The sequence below is a fragment of the Geotrypetes seraphini genome, chromosome 8, assembly GCF_902459505.1.
Source record: "Geotrypetes seraphini chromosome 8, aGeoSer1.1, whole genome shotgun sequence".
NCBI classification, from domain to species: Eukaryota; Metazoa; Chordata; class Amphibia; order Gymnophiona; family Dermophiidae; genus Geotrypetes; species Geotrypetes seraphini.
The window spans coordinates 106,253,791-106,275,994 of record NC_047091.1 but is presented as its reverse complement, the minus strand read 5'-3'; the positions used below and the strand labels follow the sequence as shown (position 1 = coordinate 106,275,994).

General features: G+C 49.4%; 1 protein-coding gene across 4 annotated transcripts in view; it reads left to right on the top strand.

The window, feature by feature from the left end:
- Positions 1-22,204, top strand: part of KDM4B (lysine demethylase 4B) — a 354,261-nt gene that overhangs the window by 146,798 nt on the left and 185,259 nt on the right. For all 4 annotated transcript variants that reach the window (XM_033955335.1, XM_033955336.1, XM_033955333.1 and 1 more), the window contains exon 6: positions 7,581-7,630. In XM_033955335.1, coding sequence (XP_033811226.1) covers positions 7,581-7,630 — 50 coding nt within the window. The remainder of the gene's footprint in view (positions 1-7,580; positions 7,631-22,204) is intronic.

The following is a 22,204-nucleotide window of genomic DNA, read 5'->3' as shown; positions in this document are numbered from 1 at the left end:
TCTCATCCTTTTACATCAATCAGGAAGTCCGGTTGCCTGCCTTCACACCCTCGGGCTTCAAGAAGAATGACAAGGTTCTGAGATTGCTGGATGTTCACAGGGTACTATCATGTTTCCCCGAAAATAAAAAAAATGCACTAGGGCTTATTTTTGGGGATGTCTTCTTTTTTTGGGGGTTTTTTTTGGTTTACAACGATCATCTCTCACCCATCCCCTTGTGCAGCATCTTTCTATCTCTCCCATGCCCCCCCTCCCCATGCAGCAGAACCCTGAAAGCAATTTCATTGTGTTGTGTTAGATCTAATCTAAGCATTGTTCTTGTATGCCACATCTTCCCTATAAAATAGAGCTTTAAATGGTTAACAAATAAACAAATTACAGATCATCCTTAAACAAACTGAATTTCAGATGTCATAACATTTCTGAAATAAAAAAGTCTTGAGATCTTTGTGGAACAGATAATACATGGGCTTTTCTGAGATAACTATAAAACCAAAGAGCTCCAAAGGATAAGCCACTTGCCTGTTTACTGTAATGGAAGCCTGTGCTGAAGTGTGTCTGGCACCACTTTGACAACTTTTAAAGACTGTTACATTCAGTGTTTGTGGTGTCACAGCCCAACTAAAGCTAGCATTTGGGGCTAAATATCCCAGGACTGCTGCAGTGGTTGACCTTCACTAATTTTCGGGTGTTGTACAGATAACGAAGCCATTCCCCCTGTGCAGCAGGACCCCAATGACCCTCCCACTGTGAGTCCGACATACCTCTGTTCCAAATGTCAGCGGTGGCAGCACTAAAAAGCCTGTTTGCAGCCTTCCCTGCCAGGGCCTTCCCTGTGCAGCATCACTGATGACATCATCAGTGATGCAGCAGAGGGATGGGAAGGCCACAAAACAGCCTGTTCAGTGTTGCCGCCACTGCTGTTTGGAATGGAGGTATGTCGGCCTCGCAGTGGGAGGGTCATCGGGGTTCTGTTGCGCAGGATGGGAAGGAGGGATGGAAAGATGATGGGTGAGAGGGAAGGAAAGATGCAGCACATGAGGGAGTAGAAGACGCTGCTGCCAGTGAATCGGGGAGTGTCAGGACATTTGGGAGGGGCTTCAGGGGTCGATCCAACTACTGCTTATTTTTGAGATAGGGCTTATATTAGGATCTACCCCGAAAATCATGCAAGGGCTTATTTTCGGGGTAGGCCTTATTTTCAGGGAAACACGGTACTACATTATCTGGAGATAAATGAGTTCCACCTGTTCAATCACCTCTTTGTGCTGGCAGGTGCTGCCTGTAAAGGCTACCTGGCTTCCAAGGTGAACATTTCCAGATGTATTCATATTGCCATTTCTTCTGCCTGTATTGAAAGTGGAAAGTGTCCGCCCGTATCCTTGAAGGCGCATTCCACTTGTAGGCAGAGTCTATAGCAATGTCACCTAAAGAAATCTGCAGGGCAGCTACATGGTCCTCCCATCATAATTTCACAAAGTATTTCAGGATGAGGTGGACTTAGCAGCCGAATTGGATTCCACATTCAGATTATTCATACTTTCAGCAGGTTCATCTGCCCCACCCTAGGTTCCGGGAACTGCTTTGATATATCCTGAAGGTTCAAGAATGATATAGAAACATAGAAAAAGAAGGCAGATAAGGGCCGCGGCCCATCTAGTCTGCCCACCCCAATGACCCTCCCCTATTTAACTCTGTGCAGAGATCCCACGTGACGATCCCATTTCTTCTTAAAATCAGGCACGCTGCTTGCCTCGATCACCTGAAGTGGAAGTCTATTCCAGCAATCAACCACTCTTTCGGTGAAAAAGTATTTCCTGGTGTCGCCGTGCAACTTCCCCCCCCTGATTTTCCATGGATGTCCTCTTGTCGCCGTCGGACCTTTGAAAAAGAAGATATCCTCTTCTACCTTGATACGGCCCGTGAGGTACTTGAACGTCTCGATCATATCTCCCCTCTCTCTGCGTTCCTCGAGTGAGTATAGCCGCAATTTATCCAGCCGTTCCTCGTACGGGAGATCCTTGAGTCCCGAGACCATCCGGGTGGCCATTCGCTGGACTGACTCAAGCCTCAGTACATCCTTGCGGTAATGAGGCCTCCAGAATTGCAAGCAATATTCAAGATGGGGCCTCACCATGGATCTATACAACGGCATAATGACTTCAGGCTTACGGCTGACGAAACTCCTACGTATACATCCTATGATCTGCCTAGCCTTAGATGAAGCCCGCTCCACTTGATTGGCAATCTTCATGTCTTCCCTGATGATCACCCCTAAGTCCCGTTCTGCAACAGTCCTTGCTAGGATCTCGCCATTTAGAGTGTAAGTCTCGCATGGATTTTGACTGCTGAGGTGCATGACTTTGCATTTCTTGGTATTGAAACTCAGTTGCCAGGTCCTTGACCATTGCTCCAATAGGAGTAGGTCGTGTTTCATATTGTTCGTTGTGCTCTTGCTTGTTATATTACATAGTTTGGCGTCATCGGCGAATAACGTTATTTTACCGCGAAGCCCCTCAGCTAAGTCCCTTATAAAGATATTGAAAAGGATCGGGCCTAAGACCGAGCCCTGTGGCACTCCGCTGATCACTGCCGTTGTTACGGAGGGGTGCCGTTCACCACCACCCTCTGAAGCCTGCCACCAAGCCAGTCCCCAACCCATTTTGTCAAAGTGTCACCTAATCCTATAGAACTCATTTTGCACAACAACCTGCGGTGTGGGACATTATCAAACGCTTTGCTGAAGTCCAAGTATACAATGTCCAAGGACTCTCCAACATCGAGCTTCCCCGTCACCCAGTCAAAGAAGCTGATCAAGTTGGATTGGCAGGATTTCCCCTTGGTAAATCCATGTTGACGGGGATCCCGTAGATTCTCCTCATCCAGGATCTTATCTAATTGGTGTTTGATTAGGGTTTCCATTAGTTTGCTCACTATAGATGTGAGATTCACTGGTCTGTAGTTCTCAGCCTCTGTCCTGCAACCTTTTTTGTGGAGTGGAATGACGTTAGCCGATTTCCAGTCCAACGGGACTCTACCTGTACTAAGGGAGAGATTGAAGAGTGCGGATAGTGGTTCCGCCAGGACGTCCCTTAACTCCCTGAGCACCCTGGGGTGTAGATTGTCTGGCCCCATTGCTTTGTTAACCTTGAGTCTAGACAGCTCACAGTAGACACTGCTTGTTGTAAACTTGAAATTACTAAACGAGTCTCCTGAGCCATCCTTTTTCTGCAGCTGAGGGCCGGAACCCGGCGCCTCACGGGTGAAGACTGAACAGAAGTATTCGTTTAACAATTCAGCTTTTTCTGAGTCTGCTTCTACATAGTTCCCGTTTGGTTTCCTAAGGCGTACTATCCCGCTTGTGCTGCGGTTTCTGTCGCTAATATACCTGAAGAAGGATTTATCGCCCTTCTTGATGTTCTTTGCTAAAGTTTCCGCCATTCGGAATTTGGCCTCTCTAACCGCTGTTTTGACAGCTCTTGCCCTAGCCAAATAGACTTCTCTAGAGTCCTGAGATCCTGTATGTTTGTAGGAGATGAACGCTTTTTTCTTCTCTTTTATGAGGTTCGAGATCTCCGCAGAGAACCATTGTGGCTTATTGTTCCTGCGCCGTTTACTCACTGATTTTATATAACAATTGGTCGCCTCCTGTATGATAGCTTTCAGAGTCGACCACAATTCCTCTACGTTATCTGTTCCTGCTCGGTTTTATAGTGCTTGATTGATGAAATCCCCCATACCCTCAAAGTTGGCGTTCTTGAAGCTAAGGACCCTGGTTAATGTGTTAGTTTTGGCGAAACCCTTCCTGAGTTTGAACCATATCATGTTATGGTCGCTGGAGGCCAACTTGTCGCCCACTGAGACCTCAGTGACACTTTCGCCATTGGTAAGCAATAGGTCCAGTATTGCCTGCTCCCTTGTTGGCTCCAATACCAGTTGCCTCAGTTTAGCTCCCTTCATAGAGTTCAATAGTCTCTTGCTGCTGCTGGATGCAGAGGAAAGTGTGTTCCAATCCACATCAGGCATATTGAAGTCTCCTAACAACACTGTATCCCCAAGTAAGGTGATATTCTCTATGTCACCGATTAATTCTATATCTTTGTCATCCTGTTGCCTTGGGGGTCTGTATATTATGCCAAGATACAGGCATTTGTCGTTCCCCCTGGCCAAATTTACCCAAAGGGATTCCCCTGTGTACCTGATATCCGTGATTCTGGTGACTTTGATATCATCCTTAGTGTATATTGCTACCCCTCCTCCCATTCTGCCCTCCCTGTCTTGGCGAAGAAGGTTGTATCCTGGTATCACCATGTCCCACTATGTCCCACCTGGGTGGAAGATTAGGTACTTACCTCGATGATGTTCTTTCTAGTAAACAGGCAAATCGTTCCTGAAGCCTACCCTGTCAGATGTTCTTTAGCTTACTTTCAGCCTCAGACATGCTGGGACAACTGGATATCTTGTTTCTTCCCTTTATCTAGTAAGGACATGGATGGAGAACATCACTGCCACTTCATTGAATCCAAGGAGTGCTCCCTTTACTTCAAAATGGTTAGTGCAGGTTGCATTCCAGTAGGTAATTTGTTTTTTTTCACCTGATTATGTGTTATAATGGGTTTGTGTTTTTTTCAGTGTTGTTATATATTTTTGTGGTATGAGCAGAACAGACATGTCTCTTGGGGAGAATCCCTGTACTCCTCCCACTTATGTTTCCTCTCTAGTGATGACCATCTGCTTTGATACGAACTGGGGAGTAGGAGGACAGCCCAGAGAGTGGCGAAGCAAAAAATTATTATGAGGCTCTTTACATGAATTCTCATGGGAATAGATTGGCATTAGAGAATGACACGGGGAGCGATCCCCGCAGGGAGCTGCGGCGTGGCTGCGGTTTGGCTGCGGGTTATGGAGACTCCAAAGCCAAATCACCGCAGACACGGGGACAAAAGTTTTCACCGCCCGCAAAAACGGTGAAAAGATTTGTCCCCGCAGGCCAATGTACCCCCTTCTAGGAACCGCTATTTACCTGTGTTTCACCGTGTTCGTGACCGGGTGTTTGATGTCTCCGCCATGTTGTCTGTCTCCTCCAACTCTCGATCCAACTTGCACGTTGCCGCATTGACTCCGCCCCCCAATATACTGGCTCCTCATTTGTCAGATCAACCCATCCTGCCAATAGAACCCCCCCCCCCCCGACGATCGCCGGCAGGAAGGTGCTCAGCCCTTCATGCCGACAGAACCAGCCCTCCCCAACGATTGCGGCAGGAGGGTACCCATCCCCTCCTGCCTACCCCAACAGCCCTCCCCGACGATCGCAGCAGGAGGATATCCAACCCCTCCTGCCAGCTCCCCAACAGCCCCCCTATGATCACTGGTAGGAGGGTGCCCAACCCCTCCTGCCGGCCCCCCCAACGGCCCCCTATATCGCCAATAGGAGGGTGCCCAACCCCTCCTGCCGGACCCTCCCCCAACAAACCCCGCCATCCCGAAACACCACCCTTAGTCTTACTTTCCAAGTTGGACCGGACAGCTCCTCGCTCGTCTGGCCAGCAGGCCTGCCTCCGTCCAAATGAGGCGGGCCCGCCCCTCCCCTCCCCTGCCTAACCCACAGGATCCTAGGGCCTGATTGGCCCAAGCACCTAAGGCCCCTCCTATAGCGGGTGTGGCTTTAGGTGCCTAGACCAATCAGGCCCTAGGATCCTGTGGGTTGGGCAGGGTAGGGGCGGGCCCGCCTCATTTGGACGGAGGCAAGCCTGCTGGCCATACGTGTGAGGAGCCGTCCGGTCCAACTTGGAAAGTAAGACTAAGGGGGTTCCGGGGTGGGAGGGTTCGTTGGGGGGGGGTCCAGCAGGAGGGGTTGGGTACCCTCCTGCCGGCGATCTTAGGGGAGGCCATTGGGAGGACCGGCAGGAGGGGTTGGGTACCCTTCTGCTGCGATTGTCGGGAGGGCCATTGGGGGGGGTCTACAGGAGGGGTTGGGTGCCCTCCTGCCGTGATCGCTGGGGGGAGGGGAGACTTGCAGCCGTAGCTGCGGTCACTATGCTAATCACGGCAGGGAGATCTTTGCCGCGATTAGGTACTGCGGCCGCGTCTACTTACCATGTAGGCTAACATTGTAAGCATTAAAAGTACATGTCGTGTTTGTTTTTGTATAGTTATTAACTAATATTTAACTAAGTTTTAAAGTTTTAAAGAATGTTTCCTTTATACGTAAATAAAGAAAAGTATATAAAATCGTACCCGTTTGAGGCTTTTATGTATGCAGCGGTGACGGTGACGGGGCGGTGAATGGGGTTGCAGTGGTGGTGACGGGGCGGTGAATGGGGTGGCAGTGGCGGTGACGGGGCAGTGAAGGGAATGACGGGGCGGTGCAGAGGATGGTGAGACGGGGACGGGGCGGTGACGGGGACCAATTTTTTCACCGTGTCATTCTCTAATTGGCATCCTGAAGGTTCAGGAATGATGTTCATGTCCACTAGAATGAAGATTATCAAGGTAAGTACCTAGTCTTCCCTTTTTTCTGTTAGCCAAGTCTAGCAATATTTCTAGCCTTTCCAAAAATGTAGGAGGCCTTTGATCTGTATTGACCTTTACCCTAATTAGTCAAGATATAAAAGTGCCTTTGTATCTTGGCAGAACTACTGTGTTTCCCCGAAAATAAATCCTAGCATGATTTTCGGGGTAGGTCTTAATATAAACCCTACTCCAAAAATAAGCCCTAGTCCCTGGATTTGTTGGCAGCATCCCGCCCCCGCTGCAAAGCTGAACCCCCGCTGATCCTCCATCCTTCCTTCCATCCAAACCCTACCGACAGCGAGCCCTACATACCTCCCTCCAGAGCAGCGTCAGGCTGGCAACACTCTAAACAGACTACTTCAAGGCCTTCTCCATCAGGGAATTCCCTCTGCCACATCATTGATGTCATCAATTACACGGCAGAGGGAATTCTCCGGCGGAGAAGGCCGCTAAGCAGCCTGTTTAAAGTGCTGCTGGCCCGATGCTGCTCTGGAGGGAGGTATGTAGGATTTGCGGTCGGCGGGGTTTAGATGGGAGGGAAGGATGAAGGGTCAGTGAAAGTTTGGCTGCGCAGCGGGGGAGGGGTGCTCAAGGGTTCTGCTGCACAAGGGATGGGAGGGATGGAGGGAGAGAAGGATAGAAGCTGGACAAGGATTCTGCACAGTTGGATGGGAGGGAAAGATGCTGCAGAGGGAAGGCAGAAGAGGATGGGTGAGAGGGGAAGTGAGATGCTACACATGTGGGGGTGAGAAAAAGAGGAAGAATTGAGGTGAAGGAGAGGAAGGGACAGATGATCATGTACATGAAAAAATAAGCTCTACCCCGAAAATAAGACCTAGTGCATTTTTTGGACCCAAAATTAATATAAGACACTGTCTTATTTTCGGGGAAACACGATAGTAGTAAATTTGGTTCTGCCTCTGCATCCTCCCTTTAAACCACATGTATCTCAGCTTTCTCTGGTGATAGTGTATTCTCCTGAATTTGGTTGTTAGGGAAAAATTCTCTCTCTTTTTTTTTTTTTTTTTTTCCTTCAACTGAGTAATTCTTTATTTTTATTTCATTAGGTATGCAATCCCTCCAGAGCATGGTAAACGTCTTGAACGCCTGGCAAAAGGTAGGGCAGCTTCTTATTTTGTTTCAGGAAAAACAGAAATATTAGAATCATCTTATTTTAGATTAGTGGGTTATAGCTGTACATTCTTTAAATTAGGGTGGATTTGATTTAAATCAAATCAATTTAAATCATGATTTAAATCACTATTCAGAAAGATTTGATTTAAATCATGCCTGTGATATTATGAATGGATTAATGGAGTTATTTATTAGACATCTGTATGGAACACTGTCAAAGGCTGTAATTAAACCATATTTAAAGATAAAACAAAAACATCAGATATTTTCTTTTAAGACTATATGGTCAGCTTTATCAAAATGCCTGAATTTCCAAGACCAACTTTGCCAACAAATTTAATTCAATTTTAATAAAAATCAAATGTAATAAAAAATTGTTCTTCCCTAATTGTTATTCTATTTTAATTGTTTATTTTAAATCAAATGTAATTTAACCTCTAATTCTTTACGTATCTTTAATGTAACTATGGATAAAATTGTATGTATATGGTTTTAAATTGTTTTATTTGTCCCCCAAATTATTATTGTTATACGCATTGAAAATACTTGATATTGCGTTTAAATCAAAATTTCAATAAACAAACTTGACGGCGATAAAATGAACATTAAACCAGAATTATCACCAAATTTATTCTATTACTCTTCACAGTTGGGCAAATAGCAAATAATTTTGTCAATTTGGGTCTGAATTGAAAAATTACAATTATTTCCTCCTTTTGTTTATCCTTATAATTAGTCAGAATTATTGACCAGATAAAAATACATATAAAGTTAACCAGGTTTCAGCGATATGCATTAGGTCCAAACTACTGTAAGATGTTTCAATAAATGTTTGAAGTTGAGGCCTTTATTTCTGATTACCTGAAAATTTAACTATTGCTAGCTATAGTCACACTCCCCAGTTCATTGTCTCTTCATAAGTATCAGTGTTGACAGGCAATTCCCCTCTCCCCCTATTTATTATGTTGCTAATATACTAATATACAAATTATACTATTATGTTGCTAATATACTAATTTATTATTTATTATGTTGCTAATATAGGCATGTGTGTTAATAGAAGCATCTGTTGACTTGAAGATTTATGATATAGTATAAGTGGACAAGTATGGAAACATAGAAGATGACGGCAGAAAAGGGCTACAGCCCATCAAGTCTGCCCACTGCTTACCCACCCCGTGTCTATGCCCTAATGACCCAATTTCCTTATCTTGACCCTCGTAGGGATCCCACATGGGTATCCCATTTATTCTTAAAGTCTGGCACGCTGTCTGCCTCGATCACCTGCACTGGAAGCTTGTTCCAATGATCAACCACTCTCTCTGTGAAGAAATACTTTTCTGGTGTCGCCATGAAATTTTCCGCCCCTGAGTTTGAGCAGGTGCCCTCTTGTGGCCGAGGGTCCCTTGAGAAAGAAAATATCATCTTCCACTTTGACACATCCTGTGAGGTACTTAAATGTTTCGATCATGTCCCCCCTCTCCCTACGTTCCTCGAGAATGTAGAGCTGCAATTTGTTCAGTCTCTCTTCGTACGAGAGACCCTTGAGCCCCGAGATCATCCTGGTGGCCGTCCACTGAACCGATTCAATTCTGCGCACATCTTTACTGTAATGTGGCCTCCAGAATTGCACACAGTACTCCAGATGAGGTCTCACCATGGCCCTGTACAACGGCATTATGACTCCAGGCTTTCGGCTGACGAAACTTCTATTGATACAACCCAATATCTGCCTTGCCTTAGATGAAGCCTTCTCCACTTGATTGGCAGTTTTCATGTCTGCACTGATGATTACTCCTAAATCTCGTTCTGCTGAAGTCCTAGTTAAATGTTCTCCGTTCAAGAAGTACGTCCTGCATGGATTTCCGCTTCCGAGGTAAATGACCTTACATTTCTTAGCATTGAAGCCTAGCTGCCAGGTTGAGGACCAACTTTCCAATGTAAGCAGGTCCTGCGCCATATAATTCTGTAAACTGCATTCACTTACTATATTACATAGTTTGGCGTCATCGGCGAATAGTGTTATTTTACCTTGAAGCCCTTGAGTCAGATCCCCTATGAATATGTTGAAAAGGAGTGGACCCAGGACCGAGCCCTGCGGCACTCCACTGGTCACCTCCGATGTTTTAGAGAGGGTACCATTAACCACCACCCTCTGAAGTCTGCCACTCAGCCAATCATTGACCCATGCAGTTAGTGTCTCTCCTAACCCCATCGATTCCATCTTGCTTAGCAGCTTGCGGTGTGGGACACTGTCAAAAGCTTTACTGAAGTCCAGGTACACGACGTCCAAAGACTCTCCCAAGTCCAACTTTCTTGTTACCCAGTCAAAGAAGCTGATGAGATTGGATTGGCAGGACCTACCCTTGGTGAATCCATGCTGACTGGGATCCCGAAGATTCCCTTCATTCAAGATCGTGTCCAATTTGCTTTTAATTAGTGTTTCCATGAGTTTGCACACTATTGATGTGAGACTCACCGGTCTATAATTCGCAGCCTCTGCCCTGCAACCCTTTTTATGCAGAGGAACGACATTAGCTAATTTCCAGTCCAGGAGAACTTTCCCCTTACTTAGGGAGAGATTGAATAGCTCAGCCAACGGTTTCGCCAGGACATCGCTCAATTCTCTGAGCATTCTTGGATGCAAATTGTCTGGTCCCATGGCTTTGTTCACCTTGAGTCTTGCCAGTTCACTGTAAATTTCACCTGGTGTGAACTCAAAATTCTGAAACGAGTCTTCTGTGCTTTGTTTTGTTCCATTGGCCCATTGATTGATTGAAAATGCAGACTTGGGTGCTTTGTGGGTTAGCACAATATACCGTATTTTCGCGGATATAACGCGCACCGTTGTAAAACGCGCACAGGGGTATAGCGCGCAGAAATCACGATGATATGTACAAAAACTTTTCTATACCGCGCTCAGGCATATAACGCGCATGCTGCCCGACTCTCCTCTGGCCACCCCGACTCTCCTTTCGCTCTCCCCGACTCTCCTCTGGCCACCCCGACTCTCCTTTCGCCCTCCCCGACTCTCCTCTGGTTGCCCCGACTCACCCTGACTTTCGGTGCACTGCCCCGCCTCTCCGTTCCTGTCCCCCTTGAAGTCCTGTCCCCCCTTGAAGGTCTGCCTGTCCCCCCTTGAAGATCTGCCTGTCCCCCCTTGAAGTCCTGTCCCCATCCTGAAAGCCTGATGCCCCCCCTCGACGTCCGATTCTTCTCCCCCCTCGGCAGGACCACTCGCACCCCCACCCCGAAGGACCGCCGACTCCCCGACAATATTGGGCCAGGAGGGAGCCCAAATCCTCCTGGCCACGGCGACCCCCTAACCCCACCCCGCACTACATTACGGGCAGGAGGGATCCCAGGCCCTCCTGCCCTCGACGCAAACCCCCTCCCCCCAACGACCGCCCCCCCCCCAAGAACCTCCGCCCGTCCCCCAGCCGACCCGCGACCCCCCTGGCCGACCCCCACGACACCCCCACCCGCCTTCCCCGTACTTTGTGTAGTTGGGCCAGAAGGGAGCCCAAACCCTCCTGGCCACGGCGACCCCCTAACCCCACCCCGCACTACATTACGGGCAGGAGGGATCCCAGGCCCTCCTGCCCTCGACGCAAACCCCCCTCCCTCCAACGACCGCCCCCCCCCAAGAACCTCCGACCGACCCGCGACCCCCCTGGCCGACCCCCCCACCCCCCTTCCCCGTACCTTTGGAAGTTGGCCGGACAGACGGGAGCCAAACCCGCCTGTCCGGCAGGCAGCCAACGAAGGAATGAGGCCGGATTGGCCCATCCGTCCTAAAGCTCCGCCTACTGGTGGGGCCTAAGGCGCGTGGGCCAATCAGAATAGGCCCTGGAGCCTTAGGTCCCACCTGGGGGCGCGGCCTGAGGCACATGGGCCAAACCCGACCATGTGTCTCAGGCCGCGCCCCCAGGTGGGACCTAAGGCTCCAGGGCCTATTCTGATTGGCCCACGCGCCTTAGGCCCCACCAGTAGGCGGAGCTTTAGGACGGATGGGCCAATCCGGCCTCATTCCTTCGTTGGCTGCCTGCCGGACAGGCGGGTTTGGCTCCCGTCTGTCCGGCCAACTTCCAAAGGTACGGGGAAGGGGGGTGGGGGGGTCGGCCAGGGGGGTCGCGGGTCGGTCGGAGGTTCTTGGGGGGGGGGCGGTCGTTGGAGGGAGGGGGGTTTGCGTCGAGGGCAGGAGGGCCTGGGATCCCTCCTGCCCGTAATGTAGTGCGGGGTGGGGTTAGGGGGTCGCCGTGGCCAGGAGGGTTTGGGCTCCCTTCTGGCCCAACTACACAAAGTACGGGGAAGGCGGGTGGGGGTGTCGTGGGGGTCGGCCAGGGGGGTCGCGGGTCGGCTGGGGGACGGGCGGAGGTTCTTGGGGGGGGGCGGTCGTTGGGGGGAGGGGGTTTGCGTCGAGGGCAGGAGGGCCTGGGATCCCTCCTGCCCGTAATGTAGTGCGGGGTGGGGTTAGGGGGTCGCCGTGGCCAGGAGGATTTGGGCTCCCTCCTGGCCCAATATTGTCGGGGAGTCGGCGGTCCTTCGGGGTGGGGGTGCGAGTGGTCCTGCCGAGGGGGGAGAAGAATCGGACGTCGGGGAGTCGGCCGGGCAAGAGGGCTTGGGCTCCCTCTTGCTCCGATCGTGGATGCGGGTGCGGGTGGGAGCGCGTGCGAGCGGGTCGTTTGGAGTGGGGGTGCGAGCGGTCCTGCTGGGGGGTGAATCGGGCGTCGGGCGGGGTGGGAACTATGTTTAAAAACTTTTGTATACCGCGCTCAGGCATATAACGCGCGAGGGGTATGCGCGGTACGTAAAATCACGTATAACGCGCGCGTTATATCCGCGAAAATACGGTAATTTATGATAGAAATGGTTGGCTTTGGGAAGCTTGGCAATAACCTTCTAATGCTACGCTGTGACTTAGTGTGATCAGTGCAAACCATTTATAACTTGCATGAATCATGCTATGATGTGTTGAGGTATAACTGAAGCTGTAGTCATATGATGCTTAATTACTTTTGTTCTACCTATGCTATGCAAATGGCTGCTGGAATAGACAGCAGGGAAAGCAGGGCATATAAAATATATTTTTCATAAAACAGAGAGAATTAGTATTGATCACAAACAAATTTTTCATTAAAAATCTTTGACTCTGTGCCAAGTGTCTGATGATTGGGATTTTTTTTCAATAGTATATAAAAGAAAGCATTCTGTGTTGAGTTGCATTTCAATTACCAGATGCCTGCTTGCTGTACCAGTTCTTCTCCCTTCCCCTTCTTGTTCAACGTTGCATCTTCTTTTTCACATTTTGATCAGAAAATCACTAATACCTCCACTATACAGTAGAGTGTTTCAGACACTATTTTTGGTCAAAGTCTATGCTCCTTTTTTGATCAAGTGTACAACTTGCTCTAAGTTCTCAGGGTAACTGTCTAAGAGATCTCTAATTAACTGGTCTTAAAGATTATATACTGAACAAAAAAAGAAATAGGGTATCAGGAATAAAGGTGGTTTATTTTCTTCTTGATGAAATCATTTTATCTATAAGGAAAAAAAAAAAGGAAAATTAGAATTCAATTCAACTATTCACTCCTAACATCAGCAACAATAAGCTTTGCATCTGGTTGTAACACAAAATCTATGCTCTTTCTGGTTCTTTTCGCCCAACACAAGTTTTGTCTTTAAATTCAAGTTTGCAGGGAGTCACATGATGCCGTGCTGAAGAGCAGACATGGCTGCTGTGAGCTCCTGGGCCCTGACTCCCTAGCCCAGTGGTCGGCAAACCGCAGCTCTTTAGCTACTTAAGTGTGGCTCGCAGCTCTGCTAGCTAGAGCAGGGGTGCCCAACCTGCTTTCCTTCCCTGTAGAGAGGACGCTGAAGCGCCGGGCTGACCAACCTTCCCCAGTCAACATCAATTCTGACATCAGAGAGGAAGTTCCGGCCCAGCTAATTGCTGCCTGGCTGGCCCGGAACTTTCTCTCCTATGTTAGAATTGAAGTCGGGTGGGGAAGGTTGGTCGGCCCGGCACTTCAACGTCCTCTTTACAGGGAAGGGAAGCAGGGAGAGCTCAAAACTCGGCAGCGGCCTGTTCCCCGATGGTGGTGGCTTGGGGAAGGGCAGGGAGAAAGAAAGAAAGGGGGGGCAGGGATACGGGAGACAGAAAGATAGGGAGACAGACAAAAAGGGGGCATGGAGAAAAAGAAAGAAAGAAAGGGCATGGAGAGAGAAAGAAAGAAAGAAGGGGGCAGGGAGAAAGAAAGAAAAAGTTGGGGGAGGGAATGAGACCTGGAGGAGAGGAAGCATGCAGGAGGCTGAAAGAAGGGAAGAAATATTATTGGATGCACAATCAGAAGAATAAAGTGCAATCAGAGACTTATGAAATTACCAGACAACAAAGTTAAGAAAAATTATTTTATTTTCAATTTAGTGATCAAAATGTGTCAGTTCTGAGAATTTATATCTGCTGTCTATATTTTGCACTATGGCCCCCTTTTACTAAACCGCAGTAGTGGTTTTTAGCGCAGGGAGCCTATGAGTATCGAGAGCAGCTCAGGGTATTCAGCGCAGCTCCCTGTGCTAAAAACTGCTGTCATGGTTTAGTAAAAAGGGAAGGGGTATATTTTTCTGTTTTTGTATAGTTGTTACTGAGGGTCCAGAGAAGAGCGACTAAAATGGTTAAAGAGCTGGAGGAGTTGCCATACAGTGAGAGATTGGAGAAACTGGGCCTCTTCTCCCTTGTAAAGGGGAGATTGAGAGGGGACATGATCGAAACATTCAAGATACTGAAGGGAATAGACTTAGTAGATAAAGACAGATTTTCACCCTCTCCAAGGTAGGGAGAACGAGAGGGCACTCCCTAAAGCTGAAAGGGGATAAATTCTGGACAAACGTAAGGAAGTTCTTCTTCACCCAGAGAGTGGTAGACAACTGGAACGCTCTTTCGGAGTCTGATATAGGGGAAAGCATCCTCCAGGGATTCAAGACAAAGTTGGACAAGTTCCTGCTAAACTGGAATGTACGCAGGTGAGGCTGGACTCAGAGCACTTTAGAGCATTTAGAGTCTTTGACCAGAGGGCCGGGCAAGATGGACCACTGGTCTGACCCAGTTGCGGCAATTCTTATGTTATGTTATCTTTGAAAATTTGTGTAATATAAATGATAATTAACATTTTCTCTGCATACAGTGTGCTCTTTGTTTTTTAAAATTTTATTGTTGGTAGATCATTTTGATTTGGTCATTTTAAAAGTAGCTCGAAAGCCCAAAAAGTGTGGGCACCCCTGAGCTAGAAAATGACATGTCACCGATCGGGCATCTCCTTCCCTCCCCCTTACCTAGATGGCAATTTTCTTTTCTTTCTTTTTTTTTTTGTCTTCCAGCTACCCGAGCCAGCAAGTCGTGTGTGGCTGCCGAAACTTCTCTGAAGCAACCGGAAACCTGAAGTTGCATCAGAGGAGAAGTTTTGGCAGCCACACACGACTTCATGAAAGCCGGCTCGGGCAGCTGGAAGACAAAAAAAGAAAATCGCCATGAAGGTAAGGGGGGAGGGAGGGGAGCTGCTGAAAGACATCTAGTAATCCTTGCAGGCTTGACTGTGCAGGGAATTATTTTTGTAAAATCATTTATCCCAGGACAAGCAGGCAGGTATTCTCACATATGGATTCCAACAAGATGGCGGCCAGTTAGGTCATCCTCTGTGCTGTCTCCCTTATCCTAACTTTTTGTTTTTGTTTTATTTTGCCTTATTGATTTTCTTTTGAATTTCTTTTTTACTGGTTTTTGTTTCTGTCTTTATTACTTTCATTTGAGACCTCCAGTCTCGTTTTTATATTTGGTTTTTTCTTCTAAGCTCACTTCACCGATTTCCAGTTTGACAGTTGCTCCGGTCCAACAGCTGAGGGGGCCGTTACCTGCTGCTTGACTGGTTCTATGGTGGCGGTTGAGAGTTGCAGGATTGGGTCCTGATTCTTTCGTAGTGGATGAGAGAGGTCTGGCTTTCGGCTCCTTGTATCTGTGTGCAGACTACAGCGTACTTCCGTTTCACAGCATTTGAGGACGTGCTGATGGGGAGGAAGACGGCGAATTGGAGCAGGCTCGCAGGCGGTGCTATTAAGGAGAGGGCGGCCTCAGAGGGATTCACATCGTATGCAGCTGAGGAAGCAATTGCCCTGCCTGGGATGTCACCTTGTTCTTCGGAGGAATCCCGGGATCCTAGGTGACAGTCATCGGAACTGAAGATGATGGCAGTTGATTGTTTAAGGCAGCTGATGCACCGAGTTGATTGTGGCGGTTGTTCGGCTGTTTCAGAGAACTCCAGATCCTTACAACTTGCCTGCTTGTAGTTTTGCCATACTTCTGATCTAAATGAAAAGTCTGCATAGCCTTCAATCCAATTTGACTAGCCTGCATTACTTTGATTCGGAATCAACTATCAAGACTGCTTTTAGGCAGTAATTATAACATCCTGTGAAACCTTAGTGCTGAAATGTTGTGAGGGGGCTGAGTTTCATACTTCAGACCTCAAGGAGCATACCAGCTTTTTTTCTCTTTGGCATGTACCGTATTTTCACGTAGATAACGCGCACCCGTGTAAAACGCGCACACGGGTATAGCACGCGAAAAACACAAATTTATGTACAGAAATTTTTATATACCGCGCACACCCGTATACCGCGCATGCTGCCCGACTCTCCTTTCGCCCGCCCCGACTCCTCTGGCCACCCCGACTCTCCTTTCGCCCGCCCCGACTCTCCTCTCCCCCTTGAAGTCCTGTCCCCACCCTGAAAGCCTGATGCCCCCCCGACGTCCGATTCACCCCCCCCCCCCGCAGGACCGCTCGCACCCCCACCCCGAAGGACCGCTCGCACGCACTCCCACCCGCACCCCCACCCCCACCCTGAAGGACCGCTCGCACCCCCACAGCCTCCCGACCCTCCCATCATGTAGAAGCTCCTACCGGTGTCCTGCTACTTCCTCTTGGCGGTCCCGACTCCCCGACACGATCGGGGCAAAAGGGAGCTCAAGCCCTCTTGCCCCAGGCAATCGCGGCACCCCCGACACGATCGGGGCAAGAGGGAGCTCAAGCCCTCTTGCCCCAGGCAATCGCGGCACCCCCGACACGATCAGGGCAAGTGGGAGCTCAAGCCCTCTTGCCGCAGCCAACCGCGGCACCCCCGACACGATCGGGGCAAGAGGGAGCTCAAGCCCTCTTGCCGCAGCCAACCGCGGCACCCCCGACACGATCGGGGCAAGAGGGAGCTCAAGCCCTCTTGCCCCCCCGACTTCCCTACACGATCGGGGCAAAAGGGAGCCCAAGCCCTCTTGCCCCGCCAACTCCCCGAGGTTTGAAAAGGCGCAACTTTCCCACCAGTCCCTGCTGGTGGAATCTTCTCTGAAAAAGAGTCATCCCTACAGGGTCTCCGCGGTGGTCCCACCTAGCCGGGAGGGGAGGACGATGGATAAGTTTGGCAGACGCCTCTACCAAAACTCCATAATGGCCAACCGGGTCTTAAACTATAATTTTACTTTCACCTCGTATCTTAAGGTCCTGGTCAAGTCCTTGCCCGCTTTTCAGGGTGACTTGCCCGTCTCCCGCCGTGCGGAGTTTGGGCAGCTGGTGGACTCTCTTTGCAGCTGCGTCTGCACATGTTCCATGCGGCTTACGATGCGTTTGAGCTCTCCTCTCGGGTCTCTGCCTTTGCGGTGGCCATGTGTCATTTGGCGTGGCTCCGCATTATTGATATGGACCCCAATCTGCAGGATCGCTTGGCCAATCTTTCCTGTTTGGGGAATGAACTCTTTGATGACTTGATCGAGGCGGCCACTAAGTGCCTCTTGGAGCCCGAGCGTTCCTTTTCATCTTTGGTGCGGCCCAAGTCGAAGCCCACTCCTCCTAAGGCTTATCGGCTTCCGCCCCGGCAGTACCGCAGAAGTCTACCCCTGCCTTCTCTTGCCTGCCTCCTCGGCGCCAGCAGCAGCAGCAGGCTCCTCCGAAACCTCAGACCCCGGCTGTGTCTAAGCCCGCGCCGTCCTTTTGACTGGCTGGGCGGCAGGGGGCTGGCACCCACCGCCTTGACGCTTACCCCTCTTTCTATCGGGGGCTGTCTTCGGGCTTTCTACCCCAATTGGGCCCGCATTACCTCGGACGCTTGGGTCCTCAACGTTGTCAGAAAAGGGTACTCGTTGAACTTTCGGGAGTTGCCTCCAGACAGTCCTCCCGTCGTGTCTCTTTCGAATCGGGCGCAGCTTCCCTTGCTCCTTCTGGAGGCTCGGGCCCTTGTTCGCCTTAGGGCGGTCGAGGAGGTTCCCCCTTGTCAGCGGGGACGGGGCTTTTACTCCAGGTACTTCCTGGTCCCCAAAAAGACCGAGGACCTCCGTCCTATGCTGGACCTCCGGAAGCTGAACAAGTTCCTGGTTCGGGAAAAGTTCAGGATGCTTTCGCTCCCTGTTTTGTACCCGTTGCTGAACGAGGGGGACTGGTTGTGTTCCCTCGATTTGAAAGAGGCCTATACTCACGTGCCGATTCATCCGGCTTGCCACCAGTTCCTTCGCTTCCAGGTCGGGGACCTGCATCTGCAGTACAGGGTCCTCCCATTCGGGCTGGCTTCCTCCCCACGAGTCTTCACGAAGTGCCTCGTGGTGGTGGTGGCGGCTCTGCAGTCGAGGGGACTTCAGGTTTTTCTGTACCTCGACGATTGGTTGATCAAGGCCTCGACGAAGGAGGGGGTTATTTCAGCGACCCATCAGACTATTACCTTCCTTCAGAGTCTGGGGTTCGAGGTGAACTTCTCAAAGTCTCAGTTGTGCCCCTCTCAATCCCTCCAGTTTATCGGGGCATTGCTGGACACGGTTCACCTCTGGTCATTCCTGCCTCCTCCTCGGCAGGCCACGCTCGTGCGGCTGAGCCAGCAGGTTTCCTTGCGAGCTTCGGTCTCGGCCAAGCAGATGATGGTCCTCTTGGGACAAATGGCCTCCACCGTGCATGTCACACCGTTCGTGCGATTACATCTGAGGGTCCCTCAGTGGACTCTGGCCTCTCAGTGGCGACAGGATCGGGATCCTGCTTCTCATCTCATTGCGGTGACTCCCTCCTTGAAACGCTGGCTCCATTGGTGGTCCAGCTCTTCCAATCTTTCCAGAAGCTTGCTCTTTCTCGCTCCGCAGCATCACAAGGTCCTGATGACTGACTCCTCGGCGTATGCTTGGGGGGCGCATCTCGATGGTCTGCATACGCAGAGCCTTTGGTCGAGTGCAGACCATCGTTGCCACATCAACGTGTTGGAGCTTCGGGCCATTTACAATGCGGTGGTGGCCTTCTGCCTTTTGCTTCAGGATCAGGTGGTCCTGGTACGCACAGACAACCAGGTGGCGATGTATTATGTCAGCAAGCAAGGGGGTACGGGTTCCTTGTCTCTCTGCAAGGAGGCTCTGCGCCTTTGGAATTGGGCGTTCCGCCACAACATCTTTCTGTGTGCGGTTTACATCTAGGGCGAGCACAACTGCCTGGCGGACAAGTTAAGCCGCCTCTTGCAGCCGCACGAATGGTCTCTCCATTCCCAGACTCTGCGTCAGGTGTTCCTGCGGTGGGGGACTCCGCAGATAAGATCTCTTCGCCTCGCCCCTCAATCACAAGTTGCCTTTTTCCTGCTCCAGGATGTTCTCCCCGGATCGTCTCGAGGCGAATGCGTTCCTTCTAGATTGGACGGGCAGTTTCCTGTATGCGTTTCCTCCCTTCCCGTTGATTCTGAGGACGCTTGTCCTTCTCAGGTCTGCTCGCGCCTCCAAGATTTTGATCGCTTCTCGGTGGCCTCAGCAGCCGTGGTTTTCCCTACTTCTTCAACTCAGTGTCAGGGATCCTCTACTTCTGCATGTGTTTCCTTCTCTGCTGTCTCAGAGTCAGGGTTTGCTGTTGCATCCCAATCTGCAGTCTCTACATCTGACGGGCTTGGTTCCTTTCCACCTGACTTCCTCCATTGAATTGTCTCAGTCGGTGAGGGATGTTCTGGAATCTTCTCAGAAAGCTTCTACTAGACAGTGTTATGCCCAGAAGTGGACTAGATTTGCCACGTGGTGTGCTTCGAATCAGTTGGAACCTTTGTCTACTTCTTTACCTTCGGTTTTGGATTATTTGCTGCATTTGTCTTGGTCTGGCCTCAAGACCAATTCTGTTCGTGTACATCTTAGTGCGATTGCCGCCTTCCATCAGCAGCTTGATGGGAAGTCGCTGTCTATCCACCCCTTGGTTTCTCATTTTATGAGGGGTCTCTTGAATGTCCATCCTCCTCTCAAGCCTCCCCCTGTGATTTGGGATCTCAATGTGGTTCTTGCTCAATTGATGGAACCTCCTTTTGAGCCCATGGATAAAGCTCCTCTGAAGTTCCTTACTTGGAAGGTGATCTTCCTGCTTGCCCTCACCTCTGCTCGGAGGGTTAGTGAGCTTTGGTTGCGGACCCACCTTTTACTGTTTTTCATCATGACAAGGTGATACTCCGCACTCATCCCAAGTTCTTGCCTAAGGTGGTGTCAGATTTTCACCTTAATCAGTCTATTGTTCTTCAGGTATTTTTTCCTAAACCCCATTCTCACCCTGGTGAGGTGGTGCTTCATACTCTCGACTGTAAGAGGGCGTTGGCGTTCTATCTCCAACGCATCCAGTCTCATCGGAAGGTTCCTCAATTGTTCTTGTCTTTTGATCCTAATCGGTTGGGACGTCCTGTTTCCAAGCGCACCTTGTCCAACTGGTTGGCTGCTTGTATTTCCTTCTGCTACGCTCAGGCTGGTCTCTCGCTGCATGGTCGGGTCACGGGACATAAAGTCCGAGCGATGGCGGCTTCTGTCGCTTTCCTCAGGTCCACGCCAATTGAGGAGATCTGCAAGGCTGCCACTTGGTCTTCGGTTCATACCTTCACCTCTCACTACTGTCTTGGATACTTTGTCCAGGAGCGACAGCCGGTTTGGCCAGTCGGTTTTGCGTAATCTGTTTTCCTAAATTGCCAACTTCCCTCCGTCCCTTTTTTGGTTAGCTTGGAGGTCACCCACATGTAGAGAATATGCTGCCTGCTTGTCCTGGGATAAAGCACAGTTACTTATTGTAACAGGTGTTATCCAGAGACAGCAGGCAGATATTCTCGCAACCCTCCCACCTCCCCGGGGTTGGCTTCTTTGCTAGCTATCTGAACTGAAGACCACGAGGAGGGGATGCACCCTCTAGTGGAGCAGGAAGGCACGCACATGCGTGATGCAGCACCAGCAAACTTAAAATCTTCAATCAAGTTTGCTTGAAAAGCTGTCCGCGTCGGGGCTCTGTGGATGACGTCACCCACATGTAGAGAATATCTGCCTACTGTCCCTGGATAACACCTGTTACGGTAAGTAACTGTGCTTTCCATCCATGTTCCAAGATATGAATTTAATTGGCATAGAGACTATATTGAAGGAAAGGTACCATAATAGCTAATTAACCACTGCAGACCAGTGGAACCATCCCAGCCAAGAGTCCCACCAGAATAAGAGAAAATTGGAACGCGATGGAGAACAGGAAAAGCCCGATATATGTGCAATACAACTCATATGACCCCCATAAAAGAAAAACATACAAATGAAAGAACAGAGTCCAAGATTCTAAGACAAAACACCCAATAAAGAACTTTCAGGTTTAATAAAAATTTGATATACCGCCTATCATACTTCTAAGTGGTTTTTACATGTTAAAATAATTAAACAGGGTGACTAACATGAGTCCAACAGGACTAACTGGAACAAAAGGGTTGGAGGTAATATAACACAGTAACATAGTAAACGATACTACAACGGGAATTCATGGCAGCCATTTTGATGACGGCTCTGCATGGGGCAGGAGCTTAGGTTGATCGATTCTGCCCTGCGTCACCGCTAAACCACCAGGTAAGGTCTGGGGAAGGTCCGGGACACGGGGGTGGGTCAGAGCTGGCCCTGAAATATATCCATGATATTTCAATATTCGTGGGCCGGCTCTGCCCCTAACCCCCGCAAATATTGAGGGTCTGCTTTAGCTGGGACTCCCTTCTATCCAGTGGACTTCCGTAACTTCCACTTTTTTATTTTTTTCCCCTATAAACTAAACAGAACATGTACCTGTCATTGTTATTTTTAAGATCTAGAACACAAGATTTTCTTCTAAGTATTCCTCAGAACAGTGTGGGATTTGTTGATTTGTTCTAATGCCTGCTATAAATTAATTTTGGGTAGAGAATGTGTGGATGAAGAGAGGTCTTGTTTTGAAAGTCATTTCCTCCTAACTATAACCTACCTCCAGGCGGTGAGCCACATTGTATTCTGCCTGTGAAATGAGTTTACGATTTAATGTGCAAAATGAATAGTTTGAGCTATAAATGGGCTCTCTGTGAGAGTTGTAGAGCCCATGGAGAGAACATTAATGTGCTACTATATTATTGGTGCTAATCACTTATAGTGCGCTCTGTTATTAGTAGCTCTAATGAGAACCACTTAAACCATGCATTAAAAAGAGGAAGTGCTAGGTGGGAAAGGCAGATAGGGGGGTATAGGGCTCATAATTCTATT